General features: G+C 40.6%; 1 protein-coding gene across 2 annotated transcripts in view; it reads left to right on the top strand.

Moving 5' to 3' along the window:
* The window catches only part of RAB31 (RAB31, member RAS oncogene family), a 135,078-nt gene that overhangs the window by 87,510 nt on the left and 22,965 nt on the right, over window positions 1-24,603 (top strand). For both annotated transcript variants that reach the window (XM_043558282.1, XM_043558281.1), the window contains exons 4-5: window positions 1,742-1,813; window positions 2,860-2,966. In XM_043558282.1, the coding sequence (XP_043414217.1) occupies window positions 1,742-1,813; window positions 2,860-2,966 (179 nt within the window). The remainder of the gene's footprint in view (window positions 1-1,741; window positions 1,814-2,859; window positions 2,967-24,603) is intronic.

Raw genomic sequence — 24,603 nt, 5'->3', positions numbered from 1 at the left:
CCCTCCCCTCCCTGTTCCTGGTAACCGCCTTTCTACTCTCTGCTTCTATGTATTTATTTGACTTTTTTAGATCCCATGTATAAGTGAGATCATGCAGGTTGTTTTGGTTCTGCATCTGGCTTATTTCATTTGGCATAACATCTTTTAGATTCATCCATGTTGTTGCAAATGGCAGGATTTCCTTTTTTAAGGCTGGGTAATATTCCACTGTGTGTGTGTGTGTGTGTGTGTGTGTGTGTGTACACATCATCTTTTCTTCCTTTCTTCATTCCTCGATAGACACTTAGGTTGTTTCCATGTCTTGTCCATTGCAAATAATGCTTCAGTGAACATGGAAGTGCAGATATCTCTTCAAGGTATTGAAGAGATTTCCTTTAGGCATATAACCAAAAGGGGGATTGCTGGATCATATAGTTCTGTGTTTTTTGTGTTGCCTGCATACTATTTTCAATACTGGCTGCACCAGTTTACATTCCCAACAGTGCATCAGGGTTCCCTTTTCCCTTTTCTCCACATTCTCACCAATGCTTGTTATCTTTTTTTTTTTTTTAAAGAGAGAGAGCATGCACACATGAGTCAGGGAGGGACAGAGGGAAAGAGAGAGAGAATCCTAAGCAAGCTCTGCACTCAGCACGGAGCCCGACACAGGGCTCAATCCCACGACTCTGGGATCATGACTTGAGCCTACACCAGGAGCTGGACGCTCAACTGATTGAGCCACCCAGCACCCCCCCCCCTTTCTTTTTGATAACAGCCATCGTAACAGGTGTGATATCTCATTGTGATTTTGATTTGCGTTTCCCTGAGGATTAGTGATATTGAATGTCTTTTTATACGAAGGTCTTCAAATGCATTCCCAGGTAACATATGAGAGTGCTCCCCTGCCCGAATCCATACCAACTGTGGATATAGTAAATCTTTTTAATATGTAATAAGTTACTACATGCCTCTTCATTGCTTTTGTTTTCATTTCTTTTACTATAATTGAATGTTTCAAAATATTTACTGGCAATTTATATCTCTTCCTTGGAGATTTAGCTACGTGTATCCTTTGACCATTTTTCGCCTGAGCTATCTTTTTCTTACTGGCTTTTAAAACCTTTCCATGATGTATCCAGACGTATCCAAAGATCTATCCTTCAAAATATTCGTAGACTCTGTATGTATCCTCAGCATAATTATCTATCATGTTTAGAGATAAAGGGTTCTAGTGACCAATGGGACTTGATGTGCTCACATTTTGGAATGGAGCTCATCTGTGTCACTGTGTTCATTTGAGGGATGGCAGCCGTGTAGGCTGAGGGTGGCTTGGGGAGGTGTCCTGGATCAATGTTCCTCATTAAAGGCTCAGTGAGGGTCTTGTGATCTGTGCCAGTCTCTTCTTGTCCTCCCCTTGGCAAGCATCTTTTTCTTACCACTCTGTCATCCTAATGAGATGTCCGTGGATCCGTCGTATCAGATAAGTGATGAGCAGTGGAGAAAAGAAAATTCATAGAAGAGTAACATTTAAAGTAAAACGTATTTTTGGCCTTTTCCCAAAAGTGAATTTCATGGTCTATAAGCCACAAGCACATGTGTAGTCAAGGAGGAGAATTTATTGCCTAATACGAACCCTGGGAGAATTCTAAGGGGAGTTCAGGGATCTTATAGGGATAATGTAGGATGAAACTTTTATATTTTAATTTGAAGTTGCATGAAATGTGTTGACTTTGGCCTAAAACTATTCATTGTTCTTAAACAGTTTCATTCACTGGCTCCCATGTACTATCGTGGATCCGCTGCAGCTGTCATAGTATATGATATTACCAAACAGGTAAGAATGTCCCCTTCAAAACGGCCCCATTTGTGTTGATTCTCTGTCTTCAAAAGACCAAAACAGAGACTTGACTGCTTGTCATGCCAGGAGCCTGGAATGAGATTTCATAGCATGGTAGCCAGGGATAATCAACACCATCTATTGAGTTTATTCACCTGTATATAGTGAAGCATTTCAAATTTTTCTACCAAATTAAGTAAACAACAATGATCATTCATTTTTCAAATTGACCGTCTGCTCGTAGAGGCAAGGTCATGTCTGCCAAGTACCCCTCTCCAGAATGTCAGCCTTTTAAGTGGAGGAAAATGATTTGGTTAAGTTCTGCATGTTTTGTGATTATGGAATACTTATTTTCTATTAGTGTTTCCATCACACTACTTAAAATGTCAAGGATAATGTTTATGTATGTATTGTATATATATAGTATACCACATTTTTAGTTATCACGTCGGGGATCTAGGCTATCCATCAAGTAACTGCAGTGGTTTGCTGACTTTCTTTTTCCACTCCTGGAGTGCTGACTCAGCGCACAGGACTGCTGGTTTAATGATCCATCACTGTTACCGTCCATGAGTTCCTGACCACTTCTACCTAGATGTGCTGTCTACCTTGGCTGGTTTGCTGGAGGAAGGTTGGGAGTAAGGGCAGAAAGGAAATCAGGATTTCTGTGTCTCTCTCTCTCTCGTGTGTGTGTATTCTTTTTCTTCCCTGAAATAAGCACAAACATGTCTAGTCCTATGACTGAGTCTTTTTCATGCTGAGTCAAGGCTGTAATTTTCAATTGATGTTATTTATAGAAGAAAATTACTAACATGACTTTCTTCAGTTCATCAAGTTTCAATTTTAGAAAAGGAAAGTTCTACAGGTTATTTAAGTGTAACTTAGCTAATAAGTTTTGTGCCAGGACAGGGGTGGGGTGTTAATGTACATGAGTTTCCTGAAAATATTTTCGTCTATTAAATTGGGTTGAGTTTACATTTCTACTTGGTTGAAATACTGTGTTGGTGGGTCTTTCCAATGATTGATTTACACTTTGGGTTTAGGATTCATTTCATACCCTGAAGAAATGGGTGAAAGAGCTGAAGGAGCATGGTCCAGAAAACATTGTAATGGCTATTGCTGGAAACAAGTGTGATCTCTCAGACATTAGGTAAGACACATTAAAAACTGTTCTTGGATAGTTAACATCCTCCGTCTCTGAATGTCCGCATGTAAAAAGCTGTCATACCTGTGTTGTTAAGGCTGTTCTCCGTATAATCTTAAGGTGATGTATCAAACCAAACACTTTGGTTTCCCTCAGAGATACTGGATTGTTCACCTTTTTTTTTTTTTTTTTTTTTTTAACCAGAAATGAGATTTGCAGGGACCCAGTCTGTAGGGACTAGAGATTTGATGATAGCTCTATGGAGCCTGATAAGCTAGCTATTTTTACTAAATAAAAATGCTATAAAAAGGAATAGTGAGTGGCACCTGGGTGGCTCAGTCAATTAAGTGTCCTACTCTTAATCCCAGTTTAAGTCTTCGTCTCATGGTCGTGAGTTCCAGCTCCACATTGGGCTCCAAGCTGGGCGTGAAGCCTACTAAAAAAAAAAAAAAAAAAAGGAAGAGCCAATTTGTATCATCTATCTGTATTCCCCTGGTTAATTCAACTCTCAGCAATTCAGTCGGTGATCTTCATGAAGACAAAGACATCATGCCTCAGGTTTTGCTAATCCAAGGGTGATTCAGCCAACGTTTGATAAACAATGGAAATAGATCTTGTAAAAGCTCTTAACATGGCCTTTGGCAAATCCCTCTGTTTCTTTGGGATTTCAGACACTTTGTATCACATTGCATCAGGTTGGTTTACAATAACAGCCATAAACACCACTTAATCATTTGTTTTTCTGGGGACTGGACAAATGTCTAAACTCCCTAGACTTGGGTCAGATCTCTCCATTCTTTACTGTGACCCTAAAACAGCTTGCTTGTCTAGAATTGCAACAGAATCACTAACTTTTGTCATGGGGTTGGGGGAGGGCGGGTGGCTAGAGACCGTGTTTTGCTAGGGAAGGTTCTATCATCTGACACCATTGAGTTATAGCAAAAGCATGGCTGTAATGGTACCAAGCTTTGTGTATTGTGGCAGAACTGATAGAGTGGAAGTTAAGCAGACAGTTATTTAAAGTTGACTGGGATTATTTAGGATTCTTGGTGACATGAAACAGAGTCCCACTTGAAATTATTTTCAGGAAAAGGGGAACTTATTGGAAGGTGCTAGTATCCCCACGGTAAAAAAAAAAAAGCAAGGCTGCCTTTAGCTTTGGCATTTGATATGCTCCATATTTAGTCTCTGGCACTCTCTCTCTGTTTCTAGTTTAAATTGCCAATGGAAGGATCTCCCCATATCATGACAAGGCATTTGTGGCCAAGAGAGGGGATTTGGGAGGTACAAGATGATTTTTCCCCCGTAATCATGAGAATAGGGAGATAGGTGGTCTTGAAGAGGGGCAGCTCCTAGAAAAGTACAGCCTGGTCAGACAAAACGTGTCTGTGACATGTTGGCTTGGCTACTCATACCTGGAGACGTACCGTACGTTCCTTTTAAAAGGAATTCACTTTTATTTTTTTTTTTCAACGTTTATTTATTTTTGGGACAGAGAGAGACAGAGCATGAACGGGGGAGGGGCAGAGAGAGAGGGAGACACAGAATCGGAAACAGGCTCCAGGCTCTGAGCCATCAGCCCAGAGCCTGACGTGGGGCTCGAACTCACGTACCGCGAGATCGTGACCTGGCTGAAGTCGGACGCTTAACCGACTGCGCCACCCAGGCGCCCCAGGAATTCACTTTTAAAAATGCACTGGTATAGTATTCTCCTTAGAAGGCATTCTGCTTTGTGGCCAGCCTATATAAGCCTATATATATATATATATATATATATATATATACATACACACACACACATATATATGTGTATATATATATACATATACGTGTGTGTGTGTGTGTGTGTATATATATATATATATATAATTTTCAAAATGTCCCACCTAACAGAACCCATCCATCTCACTTTGAACTGTAAATTCACTCACAGCCCCTCCATCCCCAGTGGGAGACCGTCCAGGTACTACATCCTGTGGTGACATCATGGGCCTGCTGTCCCACTAGTTCCGGTTTGTGGATAAGTACCCTTTCGCCTCTAGTTTGGCCTCAGTGAGGTTGGAATGTGACTTCTCTTGCAGTTGTGGTTTAAAGTATGGAGTATATTGTATCCTTTGTTACACGCAAAGTTATGTTAGATGCTACTTGTCACTGGAATCATGCAGCAAGGAAATGACTCCCTTTGCAATTCTCTTTCAAACCCTCAATGAGAAAGGCTCGTTGGATTAAGTCACAGAGGAAGACTAGATGGATCTAATAAATTTTTGATTTTTAAATATTTATTAATACGTAATTTAAAATTTTAATTTCTTTATAAATATATTTCATTGAACTCATTTAGACACCATAAAATCCACCTGTCTCTTAGTGTACAGGTCAATAAATTTTTGTATAATTATAGGGTTGTACAGTCATCATCGCGTCTAATTTTAGAACATTTCCATCACCCTGCAAAGAACATGCCAATTTACAGTCTCTCCCAACATCCAGCTCCTTCCAGCCCCTGGCAACCACTAATGTACTCTCTTGTCTTTATAAATTTGCTTTTTCTGGACATTTTGTATTATAAATCGAGTCATGCACTTATGTGGTCTTTTGTGACTGGCTTCTTTCACTTACCATAATGGTTTTGAAATTCGTCTGTGTTGTCACACGCTTTAGCACTTCATTCATTTTTATGGCTGAATAATATTTCATTGTGTGGGTGTACCATATTGTACTTTTTCATTCACTGGTTGAATGAAACTTGAAATTTGAGTTGTTTTCACTTTTGGGCTACTTTATTTATTTACTTTATTTTTAGAGAGAGAGTGAGACAGCAAGCATAAGCAGGGGAGGGGCAGAGAGACCGGGAGAATCCCAAGCAGGCCCGGATCAGCACAGAACCGGACACAGGGGGTTCGGTCCCACGAACCGTGAGATCACGACCCGAGAGGAAATCAAGAATCAGTCACTAAGTGACTAAGCCACCCAGGTGCCTCATTGGCTACTTTAAAAAGTGCTGCTGTAAACGATCATGGACAAATTTTGTGTGGACATATGTTTTCATTTCTCTTGGGTATACTCCGAGGAGTATAATTTCCGTGTCACGGAAACTTTGTATTTAACAATTTGAAGAACTGCCAAACTGTTTTCCACAATGGCTGCACCATTTTCTATGCCTACTGGCAATGTATGAGGTTCCGATTTCTCCATGTTCTCAGCCAGCACTGTTTTTAACCTGTCTTTTGCATTATTGCCATCCTAATGGGTGTGAAGTTGTGTCAATGTGGCTTGGGTTTGCATTTTTCTAATGACTAATGATGTTAAACATCTTCCCATCTGCTTATTGACCATTTGTATATCTTCTTTGGAGACATGTCTCTTCAAATCCCCTGCCCAATTTTTAATTGAGTTATTTGTCTTTTTACTATTGAGTTGTAGTTCTTTATGTATTATGAATACAAGTCCCTTATCAGATATAGGATTTGCAAATATTTTCTTTTCCTTTTTGTGAGTTATCTTTGCAATCTTTATTGTGTCTCTTGAAGTACAAAACTTTAACAACCAATTTGTGATTTTTTTCCCTTTTATCTCTTATGCTCAAGTGATTGACTAATTAAGATCACAAAGATTTACTCTTCCGCTTTCTTCTTTTTTTTCTTATGCTTTCTCTTAAGAATTTTGTAATTTTAGAGCTTACATTTATATCAGTCATCTATTTTGAGTTGATTATTGTGTGTGTTATGAGGTGGAGGTCCAAATTAATCGTTTGTGTGAATATCTAATTCCCAGCACTATTTGTTAAAAAGACAACTTTTTTCCCAGTGAATTTTTTTTGGCACTTTTGTCAAAGATTAGTTGATGATAAATGTAAAATCTTATTTCGGGCCCTTGATTCTATTTAGTTGATCTATACTTCCTTATGCTAATGCCGCGTGATTTTGATTGCTAAGTTCGAAATATTTATAAGTCCTCCAATTTAGTTTTTCTTTTTCAAGATGGTTTGACTGTTTTGACTATTCTGGGTCTTTTCCATTTCCATGTGAAAAGGATTCTCTTCTCAATTTCTGTGAAAAAGCAAATGAGATTTTAATAGAGAATGTGTTGAATCTTTAGAACAGTGTGGGGATTATTGGCATCTCAATAATATTAAGTTTTCTGATCCATGACTGTAAGATGCCTTTCTATTTTATTTAAAGTCTTCTTTAATATCCTTTACCCATATCTCATAGTTGCCAGTGTACAAGTTTTGCATTTCCTTGTTAGCCTTGTCCCTAAGTGTTTCATTGTTCTTGATGTTACTGTGAATGGGACTGTTTTGTTAATTTTGTTTATGGTATGTTCATTGTTAGTGTATACAAGATTATGTTGTCTGTGAATACAGACAGTCTTACTTCTTTCTTTCCAGTAAAAGAAATCTTTTATTTCTTTTCCTTGTCTAATTACCCTTTCTAGACCCTCAATACAATTTGAATAGAGATGGTGAGAGTGGACATTATTGTCTTCTTCCTGGTTGTAGGGGCAAAGCATTTAGTTGTTCTTAGTAAGTAGGATATTGGTGGTATGGGTTATGTAGGTCCTCTTTATCGATGTGGGGGAAGTTCCCTTTTATTCCTAGTTTGTTGAGTTTTTTTTTTCTTATGAATGAATGTTGAATTTTTGTGAAATGCTCTTTCTGAATCTTCTGAGGTGATCATGTGGTTTTTGTCCTTTATTCTGTTAACATAATGTATTACATTAATTGATTTTCGAATGTTAAACCCCCTGCATTCCTGGGACAGATTCCACTTAGCCCTGACACTTTTTATACGCTGCTGGGTTCAGCTTGCTCATATTTGATTGAGGATTTTTATGTCTGTATTCATGAGAATATTGGTCTGTAGTTTTTGTGTTTTTTGTGAAGTCTTTGTTTGATGTTGATATATCAAAGCAGTAGATTTTGTAGAATGAGTGGAAAAGTGTTCTTTTCTGTTTTCTAGAAGAGTTTGTGAAAGATTGATGTTACTTCTTAATTCTTAAGTGTTTGATAAAATCACCAGTGAAGCCATCTGGACCCAGGCTTTTCTTTGTGGAAAGATTTTAATTACCAGTTCGGCTTCTTTATTTGCTGTAGATATACTCAGGTTTTCTATTATGTCTTGGGTTAGAGTAGTTTGTATGTTTTTAGGAATTTATCCATTTTATTTATGTTATCTCATTTGTTTGTGTAGTGCAGTATTCTCTTATAATCCTTTTCATTTCTGTAAGGTCAGTAGTAATGTCTACGCCTCTGTTCCTGATTTTAGAAATTTTAGCCTTTATTTCCTGCTCAGTTAGCTAAAAGTTTATCAGTTTTGTTAATCTTTTCAAAGAACAACATTTAGTTTCACTGATTTCTTTCCATTGTTCTTCTATGTCATTTATTTTCCCTCTGTTCATTATTCCCTTCCTTCTGTTTGCTTTGGGATTACTTTGCTCCCTTTTTTTCCTAGTTTTTCAAAGTAGAAGTTAGCATATTTATTTGAGATCTTCCTTTCTAATTTTGACATTTACAGCCATAAATTGCCCTCTAAGCACTGCCATAGCTGCATCCCATATGTTTTGGTATGTTGTATTTTTGTTTTTATACAATTCAAAGTATTTTCTAATTTATTTTCAGACCCATTTTTTTTTATTTGGTAGTGTAGTGTTTAATTTCCATGTATTTGTGAATTTCCCAAATTTCTTTTTTAAAGTTTATTTATTTATTTTGAGTGAGAGAGTGTGTGTACGTGAGTTGGGGAGGTACAGAGATTGAGAGAGAGAGAGAGAGAGAGAGTTCCAAGCAGGCTCTGTGCTAACAGCACAGATGCGGAACTCAAACTCACCAGCCGTGAGATCATGACCTGAGCCAAAATCAAGAGTGAGACGCTTAACTGACTGAGTCACCCAGGCGCCCCAGTTTCCCAAATTTCTGTTGATGGTTTCTAATTTAATTCCATTGTAATTTTAAAACATACTTTGTATGATTTTAATTATTTTAAATGTATTGAGGATTATTGTATGGTCTGGTGTATGGTTGATCCTGGAGAATATTCCATATGAGTTTGAGGCTAATAAATTTTCAACACCTATTTTTATATTTGCTATTCTTTTTTTTTTTTTTTAATTTTTTTTTCAACGTTTTTTATTTATTTTGGGACAGAGAGAGACAGAGCATGAACGGGGGAGGGGCAGAGAGAGAGGGAGACACAGAATCGGAAACAGGCTCCAGGCTCCGAGCCATCAGCCCAGAGCCTGACGCGGGGCTCGAACTCACGGACCGCGAGATGGTGACCTGGCTGAAGTCGGACGCTCAACCGACTGCGCCACCCAGGCGCCCCTATATTTGCTATTCTTCCTTTGAGAGAGAGAGAGAGAAAGAGAAAGAGCAAGCTTTCAGGCTTAACATTGAGGGCCTCCGCAGGCAACTGTATTTAGCTGGAATTTAATTATATTTTGTCTTTATTGTACTTATTTTTTAGAATTACATTTTTATGACAAGTGATGCTCGTGTTCCATTTGTGATAATGATATAAATTTTTTTGCAAAATGTTTAAAAAGTTGATGTATGTACATGACATGATTGTCTACATGGAAACTCCAAAGGGATATACCAAAAAATTCCAAAACTAATAACTGGGTTCAACAAAGTTTCAGGATATGCAGTATACACAGAAAAATCAATTATATTTCTGTATCTAAAAATGAATATGCAGAAACTGAAGTTAAAAACACAAACTCTTGACGGTTGCTACAAAGAAAATGAAATACTTCGATATCTACTTAATAAAACACATATGGGATCTGTATGCTGAAAATTATAAAATTCTTACAAAAGAAACCAAACAAGACTTGAATAAATGGAGAGACATACCATGTTGATGAGTTGGAAGTCTCAATATAGAACAGATGTCAGTTCTCCGTAAATTGATCTACCTATAGGTTCAGTGTAGTCCCTATGAAGATTTTAACAAGGGTCGGTTTTTTGTTTTGTTTTGTTTTGCTTTGTAAACAGAAACAAGTTTGTCCTAAAACTTATATGGAAAGGCACAGGTACTAGAAAAGCTAAAATGACATTGACAAAGAAGAATATAGTGGAAGAAATCACTGTCTTCTCTATTAAGGCTTACTGTATAGCTACGGTAATCAAGACAGTGTGGTGTTGGCAGGAGGATGTACAAACAGATCAACGAAACAGAATAGAGAGCCCAGCAAATAAATATGCTCGACTGATCGTTGACAAAGATGCGAAAGTAATTCAATGGAGGAAGGATAGCTTTTTCAATAAACAGTGCTGGAATAATTGGATAGCCATAGTGGAGGGGAACGTGCAAGCCAACCTCACACCATATGTAACAATTACTCTGAAATGAATCCTAGAGTTTCATGTAGAAAGTCAAACTAGAAAACTTTTAGAAAAGTTGCCAAGAGAACATCTTGAGGATCTGGAACTCGGTAAAAAGTTGTGAGACTTGACAGCAAAAGTACCCTCCATGTCAGGAAAAGTTGGTAGACGGGACCTCATCAAAATAAAAACATTTGTTCCGTAGGGGGCGCCTGAGTGGCTCAGTCGGTTGAGCGTCCGACTTCAGCTCAGGTCATGATCTCGCGGTCTGTGAGTTCGAGCCCCGCGTCGGGCTCTGTGCTGACAGCTCAGAGCCTGGAGTCTGCTTTGGATTCTGTGTCTCCCTGTCTCTGCTTGTGCTCTGTCTCTCTCTCTGTCTCAAAAATAAATAAACATTAACAAAACAAAACAAAAACACTTGTTCCGCGAAAGCTCCCGTGAAGAGGATGAAAAGCAAGCTGCAGACTGGGAAAAATGATCTGCAAACTGTATCTGACAAAGGATTAGCACTGAGACTTAACAGTTAAAAACCCTAATTTGAGGGGCGCCTGGGTGGCGCAGTCGGTTGAGCGTCCGACTTCAGCCAGGTCACGATCTCACGGTCCGTGAGTTCGAGCCCCGCGTCAGGCTCTGGGTTGATGGCTCAGAGCCTGGAGCCTGTTTCCGATTCTGTGTCTCCCTCTCTCTCTCTGCCCCTCCCCCATTCATGCTCTGTCTCTCTCTGTCCCAAAAATAAATAAACGTTGAAAAAAAAAAATTTAAAAAAAAAAAAAAAACAAAAAAAAAAAAAACCCTAATTTGAAAATGGGGAGAGTCCGTCCCACCCGAGAGAATATCAAGATGGTCAGCACGGGCCTGAAAAGGTGCTCGGCATCATCGGCAGACCTGTCGGAATTGGCAGAATAAAAGTGATAAGACCCAATGCTGGCAAGGACAGGGAAACACTGGAGCACTCCTGTGCTGCTGGGGTGCCCGTAAAATGGCACAGTCGTTCTGGAAAAACAGTTTGGCAGTTTCCTTTAAGACTAAATATGCAATTACATATGCCCAGCAATCATACTTTGGGTACTTATTCCAGACAAATGAAAATTTACATTCACACAAAACCCACACGTGAGGATTCACCGAAGCTTTTTTTTTTTTTTTTTTATGATGGCCCGACACTGGAATCAGCCCAGATATTCTTTGAAAGGTGAATGACTCAGCACAATGTGGTACTTCCGTGCCATGGGATCGTATGCGGCAGTGAAAAGGAACAAAGTACAGGCAACTTGGATGAACCTCCAGAGAAATGATGCTGAGTGAATAAAGCTGATCTCAGAGGTTTTATAGTGTATTACTTCATTTATATGAGATTTTGAGAGGAGAACATTTTTGAAATAGAGGACATATTAGCAGGGGCGCCTGGGCGGCTCGGTCGGTGAAACATCTTGTCTCTTGGTTGCAGTTAGTTTTGTGAGTTCGAGCTGCGCCTGGAGCTCTGCTCGGACAGTGGGGCACCTGCTGGGATTCTCTCTCTTCCTTTCCCTCTGCCTCCCCCACTTGCACTGTCTCTGTCTTTCTCAAAATGAATAAATAAAGTTAAAAAAAAAAAAAGAAGACATATTAGTGGTTGCCAGGGGCTTTGGTGGGCAGGGGATGGGGAGGAAAGTGGGCGTGGCTATAAAAGGACAACACGGGAGATCCTTGTGATGTTGGAACCATTTGGTGTTCTTCTCTGCAGTGGTGGACACGTGAACCTACACAGGGGTTAAAATTGTGTAGAGCTTATGGGACTCCTGGGTGGCTCAGTCGGTTAAGCATCCAACTTCGGCTCAGGTCATGATCTCACGATTCGTAGGTTCGAGCCCTGCATCGGGTTCTGTGCTGACAGCATCGGAGCCTGGAGCCTGCTTTGGATTCTGTGTCTCCCTCTCTCTCTGCCCTTCCCTCACTAATGCTCCCTCTCTCTCTCTCTCTCTCTCTCTCTCTGTGTCTGTCTCTCAGAAATAAACATAAAAAGTTAAAAAAAATTGTATAGAGCTTAACGCACACAAATGAGTACCAATAAAACTGGGAAAATCTGAATAAGAGTGTATTAATATCAGTATCCTATTCGTGATATTATACTATAGTTTTGCAAAATGTTACAATTTGAACCTGGACAAAGTGTACAAGGAATCTGTTTCTTATAACTGCAGGGTGGATCTATAATTATCTCAAAAAAATTAATGAACAAAAGGTTGATTTAGTTAGAAATAATAAGTAAATATTGGAGCAGTGGTATATACGTAGATTTGTGTACATATATACACACACACCACATATATGCATATCGTATATATTATATATGGTGGACTGAAGTTTCATAAGCACATTGGGTTAAATGATGAATTCAACCATTCCCAACACACATAGGGTGCAAAAGAAAAACAGATTAACTGTGTTAAAACTCCCATTTAGGAAAGCAGGGAGTCCTTGCTCAGAATGTAAACTGCCTCCCACTGGACAGGAATAGTCTGGTAAATGATAGGGCCTAATGGGCATCTGCTGTTGACACTTTTCCATGGCAGTGGAATCAGGTTCTTGGTCAGCCCGTCTGGCTGCTCCAGATTGTGCCTGCTGGTATGATTTTTCTGGGGAGTTAGCCAATTCTCTATACTCCAGACCTTATTTAGAGCTTGACCTTCTTTTATGCTAATCCTAAAACACTTTGCCTTTCTGTAATTGCCAGAAGGCTCTATTTTATTTTTCACTGGGGGGTTGGAGAGGGACCATGCGTAGATTTGACATGCGTGTATGAGCGTGTATATAGGTGGAGCCGGGGTCCTCTAACAGACTTTGGTTGTGTAAGCTTGTGAGTCCAGAAGAAGAGGTAACACTGGCGTGTTTTGAGAGCGTAGCGGAATTTAAAAGGAATTAACGCTGTGAATTTGACTTAGCCCACTTGAGACGTTTGTGAACAGAAGTGCTTCACGGAGGAGGTACCCGACCATCCAGTCACTGTGTTTTGAATTCTTGTGTGTTCCAGAAGACGATATAAAGGTCTGACCACACTACCCAGAGTGAAAGGCATTCAGAAGCATCTGGTCAAGTGAATTCAGGCCTTCTAGCTTGTTTTATTAGGCTCCTGACCTTTGTGAGATTTTCCTGAATATGTTGATGAATTCTAGACAAAATGTCCTTGTGCTCAGGTTACTGTGAAATTGGAGTCATATGCATCCTCTTTGAGGCAAGGAGGCAAACTGGAATTGGCCATGCTGTATGTATGACCGCCCATGCAGTAAGTGCTGGTTGTCACTTTTCTTTCCTGCAGTGAACATGTGCCTTGGAGAAAAGCTCTCATCACAGCTCTGATCACAGGAGAGTATACGGTTCCTGATGGGGCCCAAGAAACAAGGCCCCATCTCCTTACCCCCTGGGCCCTACCATCTGGTCGTGCTGAGGTAGGGATTGCAAAGTTGGGGACACTCTAGGGAAATACAGAATTGCAAGAAAATAAGAGAACCTCAGCTGAATTGATTATGCACGACCTGAGAGGCCCACGAACTAAAAGGACAGGGGCAGCTCAGAGCAGAGAGAGTGAGCTGTGCAATTTGCCTCACATGGGTGGCAGGAAACGCTGACATGAGTGCCACGTCGTGGTGGGTCACTGGGTTTTTGAACAAGTGATGCATGGGGCTAATTCCAGGTGGCTCGAAGGAGGGCAGATTTGGCCTGGGGTCTAGCTAGAAAAGAAACCTTCTCAGGAAGTCTGGGGAGCCCACAAGAGACTGCATGGCCCTGTCCTGGGCCTGGCAGAGAATTGGAGCAGACGAGTCTTGAAAGGAAAAAGAGAAAGAGGTCACCTTGCTTCAGTAGTTTTGAAAGTTCCACAAACGTAAGAATCATAGAGGGCACCTGTTAAAAATTCAGATTCCAGAATCCAGCTCCTGAGATTCTGATCCAATAATCAGAAGGCTGGGGATATACGCATTTTGTAAAGTGGTTCTTTTACAAGTGGTCCAAGGACCATCCTTGGAAAAGCATTGCCTTAGGTGATAGGGTTGATGACAGGGGGGAATGAGGAAGTCCTAGAACTAGCTGGGCACATGTCCAGCCTGTACAGGCCACACCTGCCTCCCTCCCACTCTCCAGACCTCAGGGAGAATGGAAACAGTGGTTCTTCACCTTTCAGGATCCAGCACCCCTGACTCATCATCCTGTCATCCCTTTAGAAGCACGGCCAGTTCTCTGGCCCCCCTCACACTGAGAGTCACCAGAAGAAGAGATATGATTGGGTTTGTCTCCATCTAATTAACATCAGGTTCCTGCTTAGGTCAGCACCTTGTACCCAGCCGCCTCCTGGATGGTGGGTCTTCTTCATATCCAGCCTATAGTTGGTTGACTTCAGCTTGGGCAAATGATTAGGGTCACCTGACTATGGCACTTTCACAAGAGGGGCTTCAGGTATCTCAGGAACCATCTTCCTAGTTGGCAATGGGGGCGAGATCCTCCAAGTCTTCAGAGGAAGAAGAGGTTATCTTATTCTACCCCTGACCCCTAAGCCAGAATTACCCCCTTCACGTTTCCCTGTCAGCTTTATAACCAAGCCTTGACCTGTAGCCATCAAAATAAGTACTTTCCTGTGAGAAATTACTTCTGTCCTACCCCTACCTTGTAGTAGATCCCAGGCCTGTTTCTTTTGCTCGGTCTTCTTTCCCTGATTTTGAACTCATGACCTTGTATGTGAACCCCCTTGGACTGCCACATATTAGAACTCTCCTTTCCTTTCTTGATCATTTAGACATTTGGTTTCTTTTAATGGATTCTAATTTGACCAATCCTTCAAGCTCAGGGGTCTCCCACTGGCTTTACCTTGGAATCCCACACCTCACCAGTACGTTGAGGCTATGAACAAATCAGAAAGGGTGAAGGAGGGATCATGGAGGAGACGTGTTGACAGGAGAGGGCCCTTCAGGCTTAATATATTTTATCTTGCAAATGGTAGCAGTAGGAAGTTACCCAACCAAAGTGATGATAGAAACAAGGGGTTGGAGATCGGGAGAGACCTTCTACTCAAGGGTGGTGGGCTCTGAAAGACCTGGGAATGGCTCTTCTACCCAAAGGTCCTCCCAGGAGATAATCAGGGACTGAGTGTCCTCTTGCCCTTCTTGGAACCATAGTCTCTGAGCTCTGGTATCTGTAAGAGCAACACCAAGAGAGATTGGTGGAGACGCTCCCATTGAGTCAAGAGTCTTCCTGAAGTGAAGAGGTTGTGCTCCAAGAAAAGAACATCTGAAGTAGAAGTGAAACTAGGGGGTGTTAGGAGGAAGGAAATTTGTCCTATCAGTTTTTAATCATTTGATTAACAAATAATTTTTGGTAGCTTTTTGTGTGCAGCAAAGTTCTATGGGAAGTACAAAAAAGGAGAAGAAAGTATTTTCCTTGTTAACTTCTCTTTGGAAAGCCAAGAGTAGTACACATGGGAGGAAAATACCTAACAAGCAATACAAAACTACATTTATTTTTTTTAAATTTTTTTAATGTTTATTTTTGAGAGAGACGGAGACAGAATATGAGTGAGTGGGTTGGGGCAGAGAGAGAGGCAGACACGGAATCCGAAGCAGGCTCCGGGATCCGAGCTGTCAGCACAGAGCCCGACGCGGGGCTCGAACTCACGAGCTGTGAGATCATGACCTGAGCCGAAGTCGGACGCTCAACCGACTGAACCACCCAGGCACCCAAGACTGCATTCAATAAAGCTCCAAATGTTATGGTGCAGAACAGACAAAAGAATTCAGGAAAAGGAGGGTCTGTGGTCATCTGGAGTGATTTGGAAAGGCTTACCGACGAAGTATGCCACTGCACTGTTAAGGATCAGTCAAGGAGGAGGAAATTCCAGGAAGGGAAGACAATAGCCAGAGGCGTGGAGGTGGGAGGGAGTTTGGCACGTGTTATGGGGGAGAGATCATGAAGAATACCTACCTGATCGTTAGCCTGGGGAATGGTGGAAGGCAGGTGGATACTGAGGGGACAGTTTATGCACAGTGTAAACGTATGCAGAGTGAGAGGTTTGAGCTTGATGTGCTGGCGCTTCTGCCTCCTCCTTGCCCATCTCTCGTACCCATGGCACCGTTGCCCGTCGGTCATGGCACTGTCTTCTCCTGATCCCGTTGCGGCCCCGGGCTCCTTAACACAATGCTTCCTGTGGTTACCACCAGTTAAAGAGATGAAACCTGTTTGCCAGCCTCATACCCCTTTAGACTTTCCCACGAGTACATCAACCATTTCCGGAATTGCCAGGCATTGGTTGTTTCAAATTTTTGGATAAACTTGAGCTCTTTAGCAGATAAAAATAGATTTGGAAATAAATATGTTTTGCTAAGAATATATACATTGCTTTTAATTCTTATATGTGACTCCAAAACTCGTTCCAGTCTTGATAGTGGGTCCACAGTGAGCATAGGAGTTTGTTTAAAATTATATTAACCAAGAAACACAACTTGAGATGCTGGATAATAAAAATCCAACTTATTCAGATCCTAAAAGCACAAAAGCCAGTGAACATCAAAAGCCGCCAAAAGGTCTGGAAACATCATGACCAGCATTAAAATGCACACAGTGTTTTCTTTACATGAGATGAGCAGAATCTGTGCTGTTAAATTGTGTGTTTTGTGCTCCGAGATGAGCCTTTCCTTGTTTGTACCTCTTTCCGATGCTGTGCAGGTGGCTGGGCCTGCATTTGATGCTGGTCTGGAAGCAGGAGGGAAGGAACTGAAGGCTGAGCTCCCCAGAGAGCTGAGGGAGAACATCTGGGATTTTTCTCTTTTTCAGTAATATTCTTAATGAAGAATATGTAAAACATTGATGTATATTTAAAGAAAATGGGAATTTTAAAGAATAAAATGAACAGCCATGTAACTCTGAGTAAGCTTTCCTCCCCAACCATATATCCTTCTCTCCCTCTAGAAGTAACCCTGACTTTTGGGATAAGCATTTCTTTGTTTTCTCTATGCTTTACCACTCATGTAGTAACAGATTTGGGTTTTCTGGTTTTTGAACTGGAATCTCACCGTATGTATTGTGTGACGACTTGCGTCTTGCTGTGAATATGCCCGGGAGATTCATCCCAAAGAATGTTAGCTGGATTTGGTACATTTTCATCACTGTATGCTATTCTAGTTTATGAGTATGACACCATTTATCCATCCTACGGTTGAGGGATATTTGTGTTATTTCTGTGGTGGTGTTACTGTGAATATGACTTCTTGGATATTCTTTGTTTTTTTTTTTTTAATGCTTATTCATTTTTGAGAGAGAGAGAGAGAAAGACAGAGCATGAGCCGGGTAGCGGCAGAGAGAGAGGGAGACACGGAATCCAAAGCAGGCTCCAGACTCTGAGCAAGCTGTCAGCACAGAGCCCGATGTGGGGCTCAAACTCATTCGTGAACCACGAGATCATGACCTGAGCCAAAGTCAGACACTTAACCAACTGAGCCACCCAGGAGCCCCTGGATAGTCGTCTACATCTCATAGTGCCATGTTTAAGCACTTCTCTAGATTCTGCTGTGTAAGAGTGTGCCTGGTCGCAGGGTGTGCACATGCTCAGTTTTCCTGGGTAATGCCAGTGTCTTCCAAAGTGGGGACTAGTGGTGCATGAGCCCTCCTGTTGCTCCGTGTCCTTGCCAGGTCTTGGTGCCATAAGATGTTGAGGCGTGGAGTGACATCTGAGAGCAATTTCAGTTTGCATTTCCCCAGTTACCAATAAAGAAGTTGGCGTCTTTTTACATGTTTAGTGGCCATTCAAGTTTCCTCTTACGTGAAGAGCCTATTCAAGTCTTTGCCACTTTTCTGTTTTCTGTTCTTTATCCTAATCTTGTTTATTCAAGGGATTTAATATATATATATATATATATATACACATATATATATGTATATACATATACAATATGTATATATATGTATATACATATGTGTATATATTATATATAGGATGCTATTCCCTTCACATAGGTATGTGTTGAAATAGCTTCTTCAAATTTATGTTTTGGCTTTCCACTCTTTATTTTGGCTTTGCATTATCAGAGGGCTTCAATTCCTGTGTAATAGAAATTATCAATGTTTTTCCTTTGTTATTGTTTTGTTTTTGTGTTTTGCCTGAGGGAAGAGTCTTATTTAAGATATCTTTCCCCATCCCTGAGATCGTGAAGACATTCCTATATTGATGATCTTTAAAAAAAAAAAACAAAAACAGAAACCTTAGTTTTATGTCCCTACCTGTCTTTAAATCACTTGGAATTGATCTTTGTGTATGCTGCCGGAGTTATCCCAGTTGTAAGCTGTATTCATTGGTTAGCTGTATTTGTTGTAAGTAAAGTGCCTACTTTTTCCCACTGATGTGCATGCCATATCACTCACAGGTCATGTGTCACGCCTGAATGGGGCTGTTTCGGGGGCTCTTTGTTCTGTTCCGTTGGCCTGTTTATCCATCTGTATGCCAATACCGTGCTGACTGAATTCTTACAGCTTTATTATAAGCCTTGATAAATGGTCTATCATCACTCAATGGTCATAGTTGGCCCCGGAGAGGATCTCATGAGGTTGGTTTGGAAGGAGATACGTGGCAGTCTGGTGGCAGTTAGGGGAGCGGTAGGACCTAAATCTCCATGTGGTGAGGTGTGTGTTGGGTGTGTGTGTGTTTGTTTTTATGGCTAATTAAAAAAAATTTTTAATTTGGGGATAGTTTTGTATTTATAGAAAAGTTAAAAAGGTAGTACAGAGAGTTCCCATACGCCCCACATCCCTGCTGCCCCTATTGTTATACTACAGTGCATTTGTCACAACTAAGGAACTGTGATTGATACTTCATTATTAATTAAAGTTCATGCTTTACTCCGATTTCATTAGCTTTTCCCTAATATCCTTTTTTTTTTTTCTTTTTTCTGGTTCTGGGATTCCATCCAGAATATCATAATACATTTAATTGTCATGTGTCTTTGGGCTCCCCTGGGCTGTGACGGGTTTTCAGACTTCCTTTGTTTTTGATGCCCTTGGTAGTTTTGAATAGTCCTGGTCAGGTATTTTAGAGACTATCTCTCCATTGGGGTTTGTCTGATGCTGTTCTCCTGATTAGACTGGGGTTAGGGGCTCGGGGGAGAAACACCACAGTGGTAAAGTGCTATTTTCGTTACTTACCACTTACCACTTTCTACTGGTGTTGTTGACCTTGGTCACCCAAGCTGAGGTGTTGGTTGTCAGGTTTCTTCACTGTAAAGTTACCCATCCGCTTGCCTTACTATACTCTTTGGAAGAAAGTCTAAGCTCACACGCAAGGGGTAGGGATTACGCCCCACTCCTTGGGAAAGGAATATCCACGTACATCGCTTGGAATTCTTCTGCAGGTGAAACTTGTCACCTCTACCCACTTAACTGATTTATTCAATCATTTATTTATATCAGCACGGACTCATAGGTATTTAGTTGATGCTTTAGGTTATAATGCAGTGCTGTGTTATTTAATCTGTGGCTCAAATTCTTCCAGCTTTGGCCACTGGGAGCTCTTCCTGTTGGCTTCTGTGTCCCTTTAACATATGCTCATCCTTTTGGTTTTTGAGCACTTCCTTACTTTCTGACACAACAAGATATTATCGGCGCATCTTGCATATTTTAGGCTTCAGCCCTAGAATTAGCCATTTCTCCAAGGAGCTTTGGTTCCTTTTATCGAAGAATGGTATTTGCAAACCAAGATCTGGGCTGCCTTGGCTTGTTGCCACTGGGTGTCATTGGTTCTAGGACCTTTCAGTGAGCAGAGCTAGGAAATGCATGCATACAGACTAACTTGAGTGTACACACATATCTGATCCTTGAACAATGTGTGGGTCAGGGGCACCAGCCCCCCATTCACCTGAAAACCTGCGTATAACTTTGACTTTCCAAAGATTCAACTCCTAATAGCCTGATGTTAACCGTAAGCCTTAACAACCAAATAAAGAGGTGATTAACACATATTTTATTTATGTATTATGTATGTATTCTTACAATAAAGCAAGCTAGAGAAGAGAAAATGTTATTAAGAAAATCATAAGAGAAAATACATTCTTAAGTACTATACCGTATTTACCCAAAAATCCACATATAAGTGGACCCGTGTACTTCCAATCATGTTGTATAAAAGTCAACTCTAATTATTTCTGTATCTGTCCATCTGCATCTATAGTAAGATAAACATAAGTTCCTATTGATGCTTCTGGACCCTAATTCAGGACCACATGGCTGATTCTAACCTTCTTTAGCGAGCAGGGGAAGGATGTTTTCTAAAGTTATTAACAGATATATTATTAAACAAAGAGGTAAGCTTTTTGTTCCTGGATATTTTCTTAGAAGATACAATAATCTGGGGCGCCTGGGTGTCTTAGTTGGTTAAGCGCCGACTTCAGCTCAGGTCATGATCTCACGGTTCGTGTGTTCGAGCCCCTCATCTGGCTGTGTGCTGACAGCTCAGAGCCTGCTTGGATCCTGTGTCTCCCTCTCTCTCTGCCCCTCCCCCACTCACCCTCTCTGTCTCTCTCTCTCCCTCTCAAAAACAAACTTTTAAAAAATTTAAAAAAAAAGAAGACACAATAATCTTTTTTTCCTTTTTCCTTTACATGCTGCACAAAGTTTCAGAGTTTCAAAATGTCACTTCCATTAAGAATTATAGCATCTCAATGACTTCTTTCAAATGGCACAATATTTACTTCTGTTTATGTACTGTTTACTTAGGCAGTGGACTGAAAACAGGGTCATTATCACCATCATCATTGTTAGCAGGAATTGAATTCTTACTCTGTGCCACACACACTATTATAAATAATTCATGTTAATCTTCATAATCCAGTGAAAGAGTCACTCTCCTTCTCCCTCCTTGTCAATAAGGAAACTGAGGCACAAAGGTTAAGGTGCTTGTCTCGGGTCCTGCGCCTACGATGGTGTAGAGCCCCGCTTTAAACCTGATAGTCCTCTCCAGAACGAGTGTTCTTGAAAAAAGTTCAAGTAGAAATCCGTGAGGGAGAATAATTTGCAAACTACCGAGGGAAAATGGCAGCTGATCATATTCTGCTCAGAGGTTTGGAGCTAGAGACTTTTCCTGTGGTTCTCTTTGGCTTCCCAGGACTAGCCTAAGTTTCTGTCTGGAGAAAGGGATGTTAAGAAGCAAAGGAATGGCCGGATCTCCCTAGAGAAACCCATGTTTTCTGCTCAGCTCTCATTCAGTTCTCACTCTGACATTTTCCATGAGAAACAATCCATTTAAGTCTGTGACGAGAACCTGACACTGCTTGTTTGAACTTGACACCAGGAATTTGGCCCCAGGTGAATAGCAGTTATGGATACACATTAATAAGGAAGCAAGGCCCCATGGGAACAGAAATTCTTTCCAGGGTACACATGTCAAGTGCTTAACTGTAAGCACTTAGGTCGCTATGAAGTGTTACTGTCCAGTCAGGCATTTACTGGGAAGGTGGCAATTAGTCTTCGTTTTTTAAAAGCAAGTTCATTTTGGTTTTAGTTGCACTCCACAGGGGAACCAATCTGGTTGTCTAGAAGAACTGGCGTTTTAAACTGCTTTAATTATTGCCGCGTTGATTATTGCTAAAATGGTTGCCTCGTCTACGTGTGACACAGATATCTTGCCTATTTAGAGAAAGTATGTGCTAATGTGACCTAACATGCCCTGTTTATTCATTTCAGTGGCTGCTTGAGGGCATGGGGAGGGCTGAGACCATCTCGTGGCACACAGCAGCCTTCTCAGACAGCAGCCCTTCTCTGCTGGATTCTGATGGAATGTTGTGAATGATTCCCACTGCTTTTGGCGAGGATACCTAAAACACGTGGGATGGCTTTGACAAAAAAGAATTCCACCAGACATTGAACAACTGTGTCCTGCTTACTGCTGCCCCACTACTTACTCATGGGTCTCTTGAGCTTGACCTTGGAAGGGGGCTGCGGCGGGGGGAGAGAGGAACAATATAGGGCAAACCTTTTTTTTTTTTTTTAATTTAATTTTGAGAGACAGAGTGAGACAAAGAGTGGGGGAGGGGCAGAGAGAGAGGGAGACACAGAATCCGAAATGGGCTCCAGGCTCTGAGCTGTCAGCACAGAGCCCGACCTGGGGCTCGAACCCACGGACTGTGAGATCACGACCTGAGCCAAAGTCAGACGCTCAACTGACTGAGCCACCCAGGCGCCCCTAGGGCAAACCTTTTTAAGTGAAATGTTCATGGCTTTATTCCGGGAATTCGGCAGAATATGAAACGCTTGGTTATTGCTGTTATGATAGTTTAGAAATGGAACATATACTCTAGAACCCACCTGAACCACCAGAAAGTTTCTTTGGGGAAGAGCTCACGAGGCCACTATTCTTTTATTGTATCACCTGTAAAATAGTGTCTGAACATTTTTATTTGATTATGTCCTGGTCTAGTCATCTTAGTACAGATTTCCAAACGTGTAACTTAAGAGTGTCAGGTTATGAATTGGATAGACAGCAGAAATACCAAACTCAGTATTTTATAGTCCACCCCCTGAAAGAGTTGTTCTCAAGCTATAGAATGCATAAGAAGCTGTTGGAAAGTTGCTCAAATGCTTATTTCTGGGACTTGCCTAATAGACCTTCTGGTTCAGTAGGTCTGAGGCAGGGAGGTGTTCATTTCTAATGATCCCCAAATAATCACCGAGATGGGCGGTCTGTAAAACACACCTGAGAAACAAGGCCCTGAAAGATTCACAGATGTCCTCTGGGGAGATCTAGAGAAGGCCGAATTGCACGTGACAGACTATAGGAATCTTGGGTGTTTATTCTCATTTTGTCTCTTTGCTTGTAGCATCAAGGGTGTTGTTGTTGTTGTTGTTGTTTTAATGTGTTTAATTTTCCAAGAAAATGAGGAGTTTTCTGCACCTGCTCTAAGCTACCTGGAAACTTCTTAGAGGATATGGTTTTTCTGCATTTAACCTTCCATGAGCTCTTTGAGATCACATGGCCAGCCTGCCAACAGTGCATGAGCATCACATTCTCTCTCTCTCTCTCTCTCTCTGCTCTAACACTGCAGATATTAAACTGTTACAGCTTGGCCAATCTGATATATGAATCATGTGATCCTCGTTTTCATAGGAAGTTTCTGAATCGCTAGCCGGATTAGGAAAACCATGATTGTCTACCTCATAATTATTCTTCACCTATGTACAAATAATAACCAATTAGAAAATCAATTTGACATTAAAACTCTCTTTATGCTAGCAATACAAATGTCAAATAGCTAGAAATAAACTTTTCTGGTGTGTGTGTAGTTTTTAAAATTTGGAAGTATTTTAAATCCTAGGAATGAATTTAGCAAAAAATTGAACAAGAACTCTATAGATAAAACTTAACAGTCTATGTTGGACATAAAACATTTAAATAAATGACAATGTGTACTTTTTCCTCGGATAGGAAAACTCATACTGCAAAAATGTCAGTTTGCTCTAAATTAAACCATGAATTTACTGGGATTCCACTCAAATTACCAAAACAACATTCAAGAAGTTTTACAAAATGATCCTAAAATTCATCTAGAAAAAATAAACAGATAAAAATAGTATTGGAGGGACTAATCCCAGCAGATGTTGATATCTATTTTAATGATTCGATAATAAAACAATATAACATTGTCACAGAATTGGACAGAAAATCAATGAACAGAGTAGAGAATCAAGAAATAGGGTGAAATACATAGATTCAGTATGTGACAAAGATGATATTTAAGTAAATATAAAAAGAGATAAATCATTTAATGGTTTTGGAATAATTAGCTAGTCATCAGGGGAAACGAGAAAAAAATAAATTCAAAATGGAGCAAGGGTTTTTTAAAAAATAATTATTTACTTTTGAGAGAGAGAGAGAGAGAGAGCACAAGCAGGGGAGGGGCAGAGAGAGAGGGAGACACAGAATCCGAAGCAGGCTCTAGGCTCTGAGCTGTCAGCACAGAGCCCGACGCGAGGCTTGAACTCACAAAACTGTGAGATCATGACCTGGGCCAAAGTCAGACGCTTAACTGACTGAGCCACCCAGGCACCCCTGGAACAAGGATTTAAGTGTAAAATAACAAAACCATAAAAGTTAGAGAAAGCAGATGACTGTTAAAAATAATCTTGAAATTGTAATGAACTGTTTAATCATGATACAAAACTCAGAAACCATAGAGGAAAATGATCAATAAATCTGACTATATAAAAACTACTGTGTGGCAGAGATCTAAACACAAGTGATAAGCTGAAGAAATGTGGAAAATATATTACAAAGGGCTAGGTTTCTTCATATGCAAAGAGCACTTATGAATAAAT

The sequence above is a fragment of the Prionailurus bengalensis genome, chromosome D3 (assembly GCF_016509475.1).
Source record: "Prionailurus bengalensis isolate Pbe53 chromosome D3, Fcat_Pben_1.1_paternal_pri, whole genome shotgun sequence".
Lineage (NCBI taxonomy): Eukaryota > Metazoa > Chordata > Mammalia > Carnivora > Felidae > Prionailurus > Prionailurus bengalensis.
The sequence above is the reverse complement of the archived record's forward strand: the minus strand, read 5'-3'. Positions and strand labels throughout refer to the sequence as shown.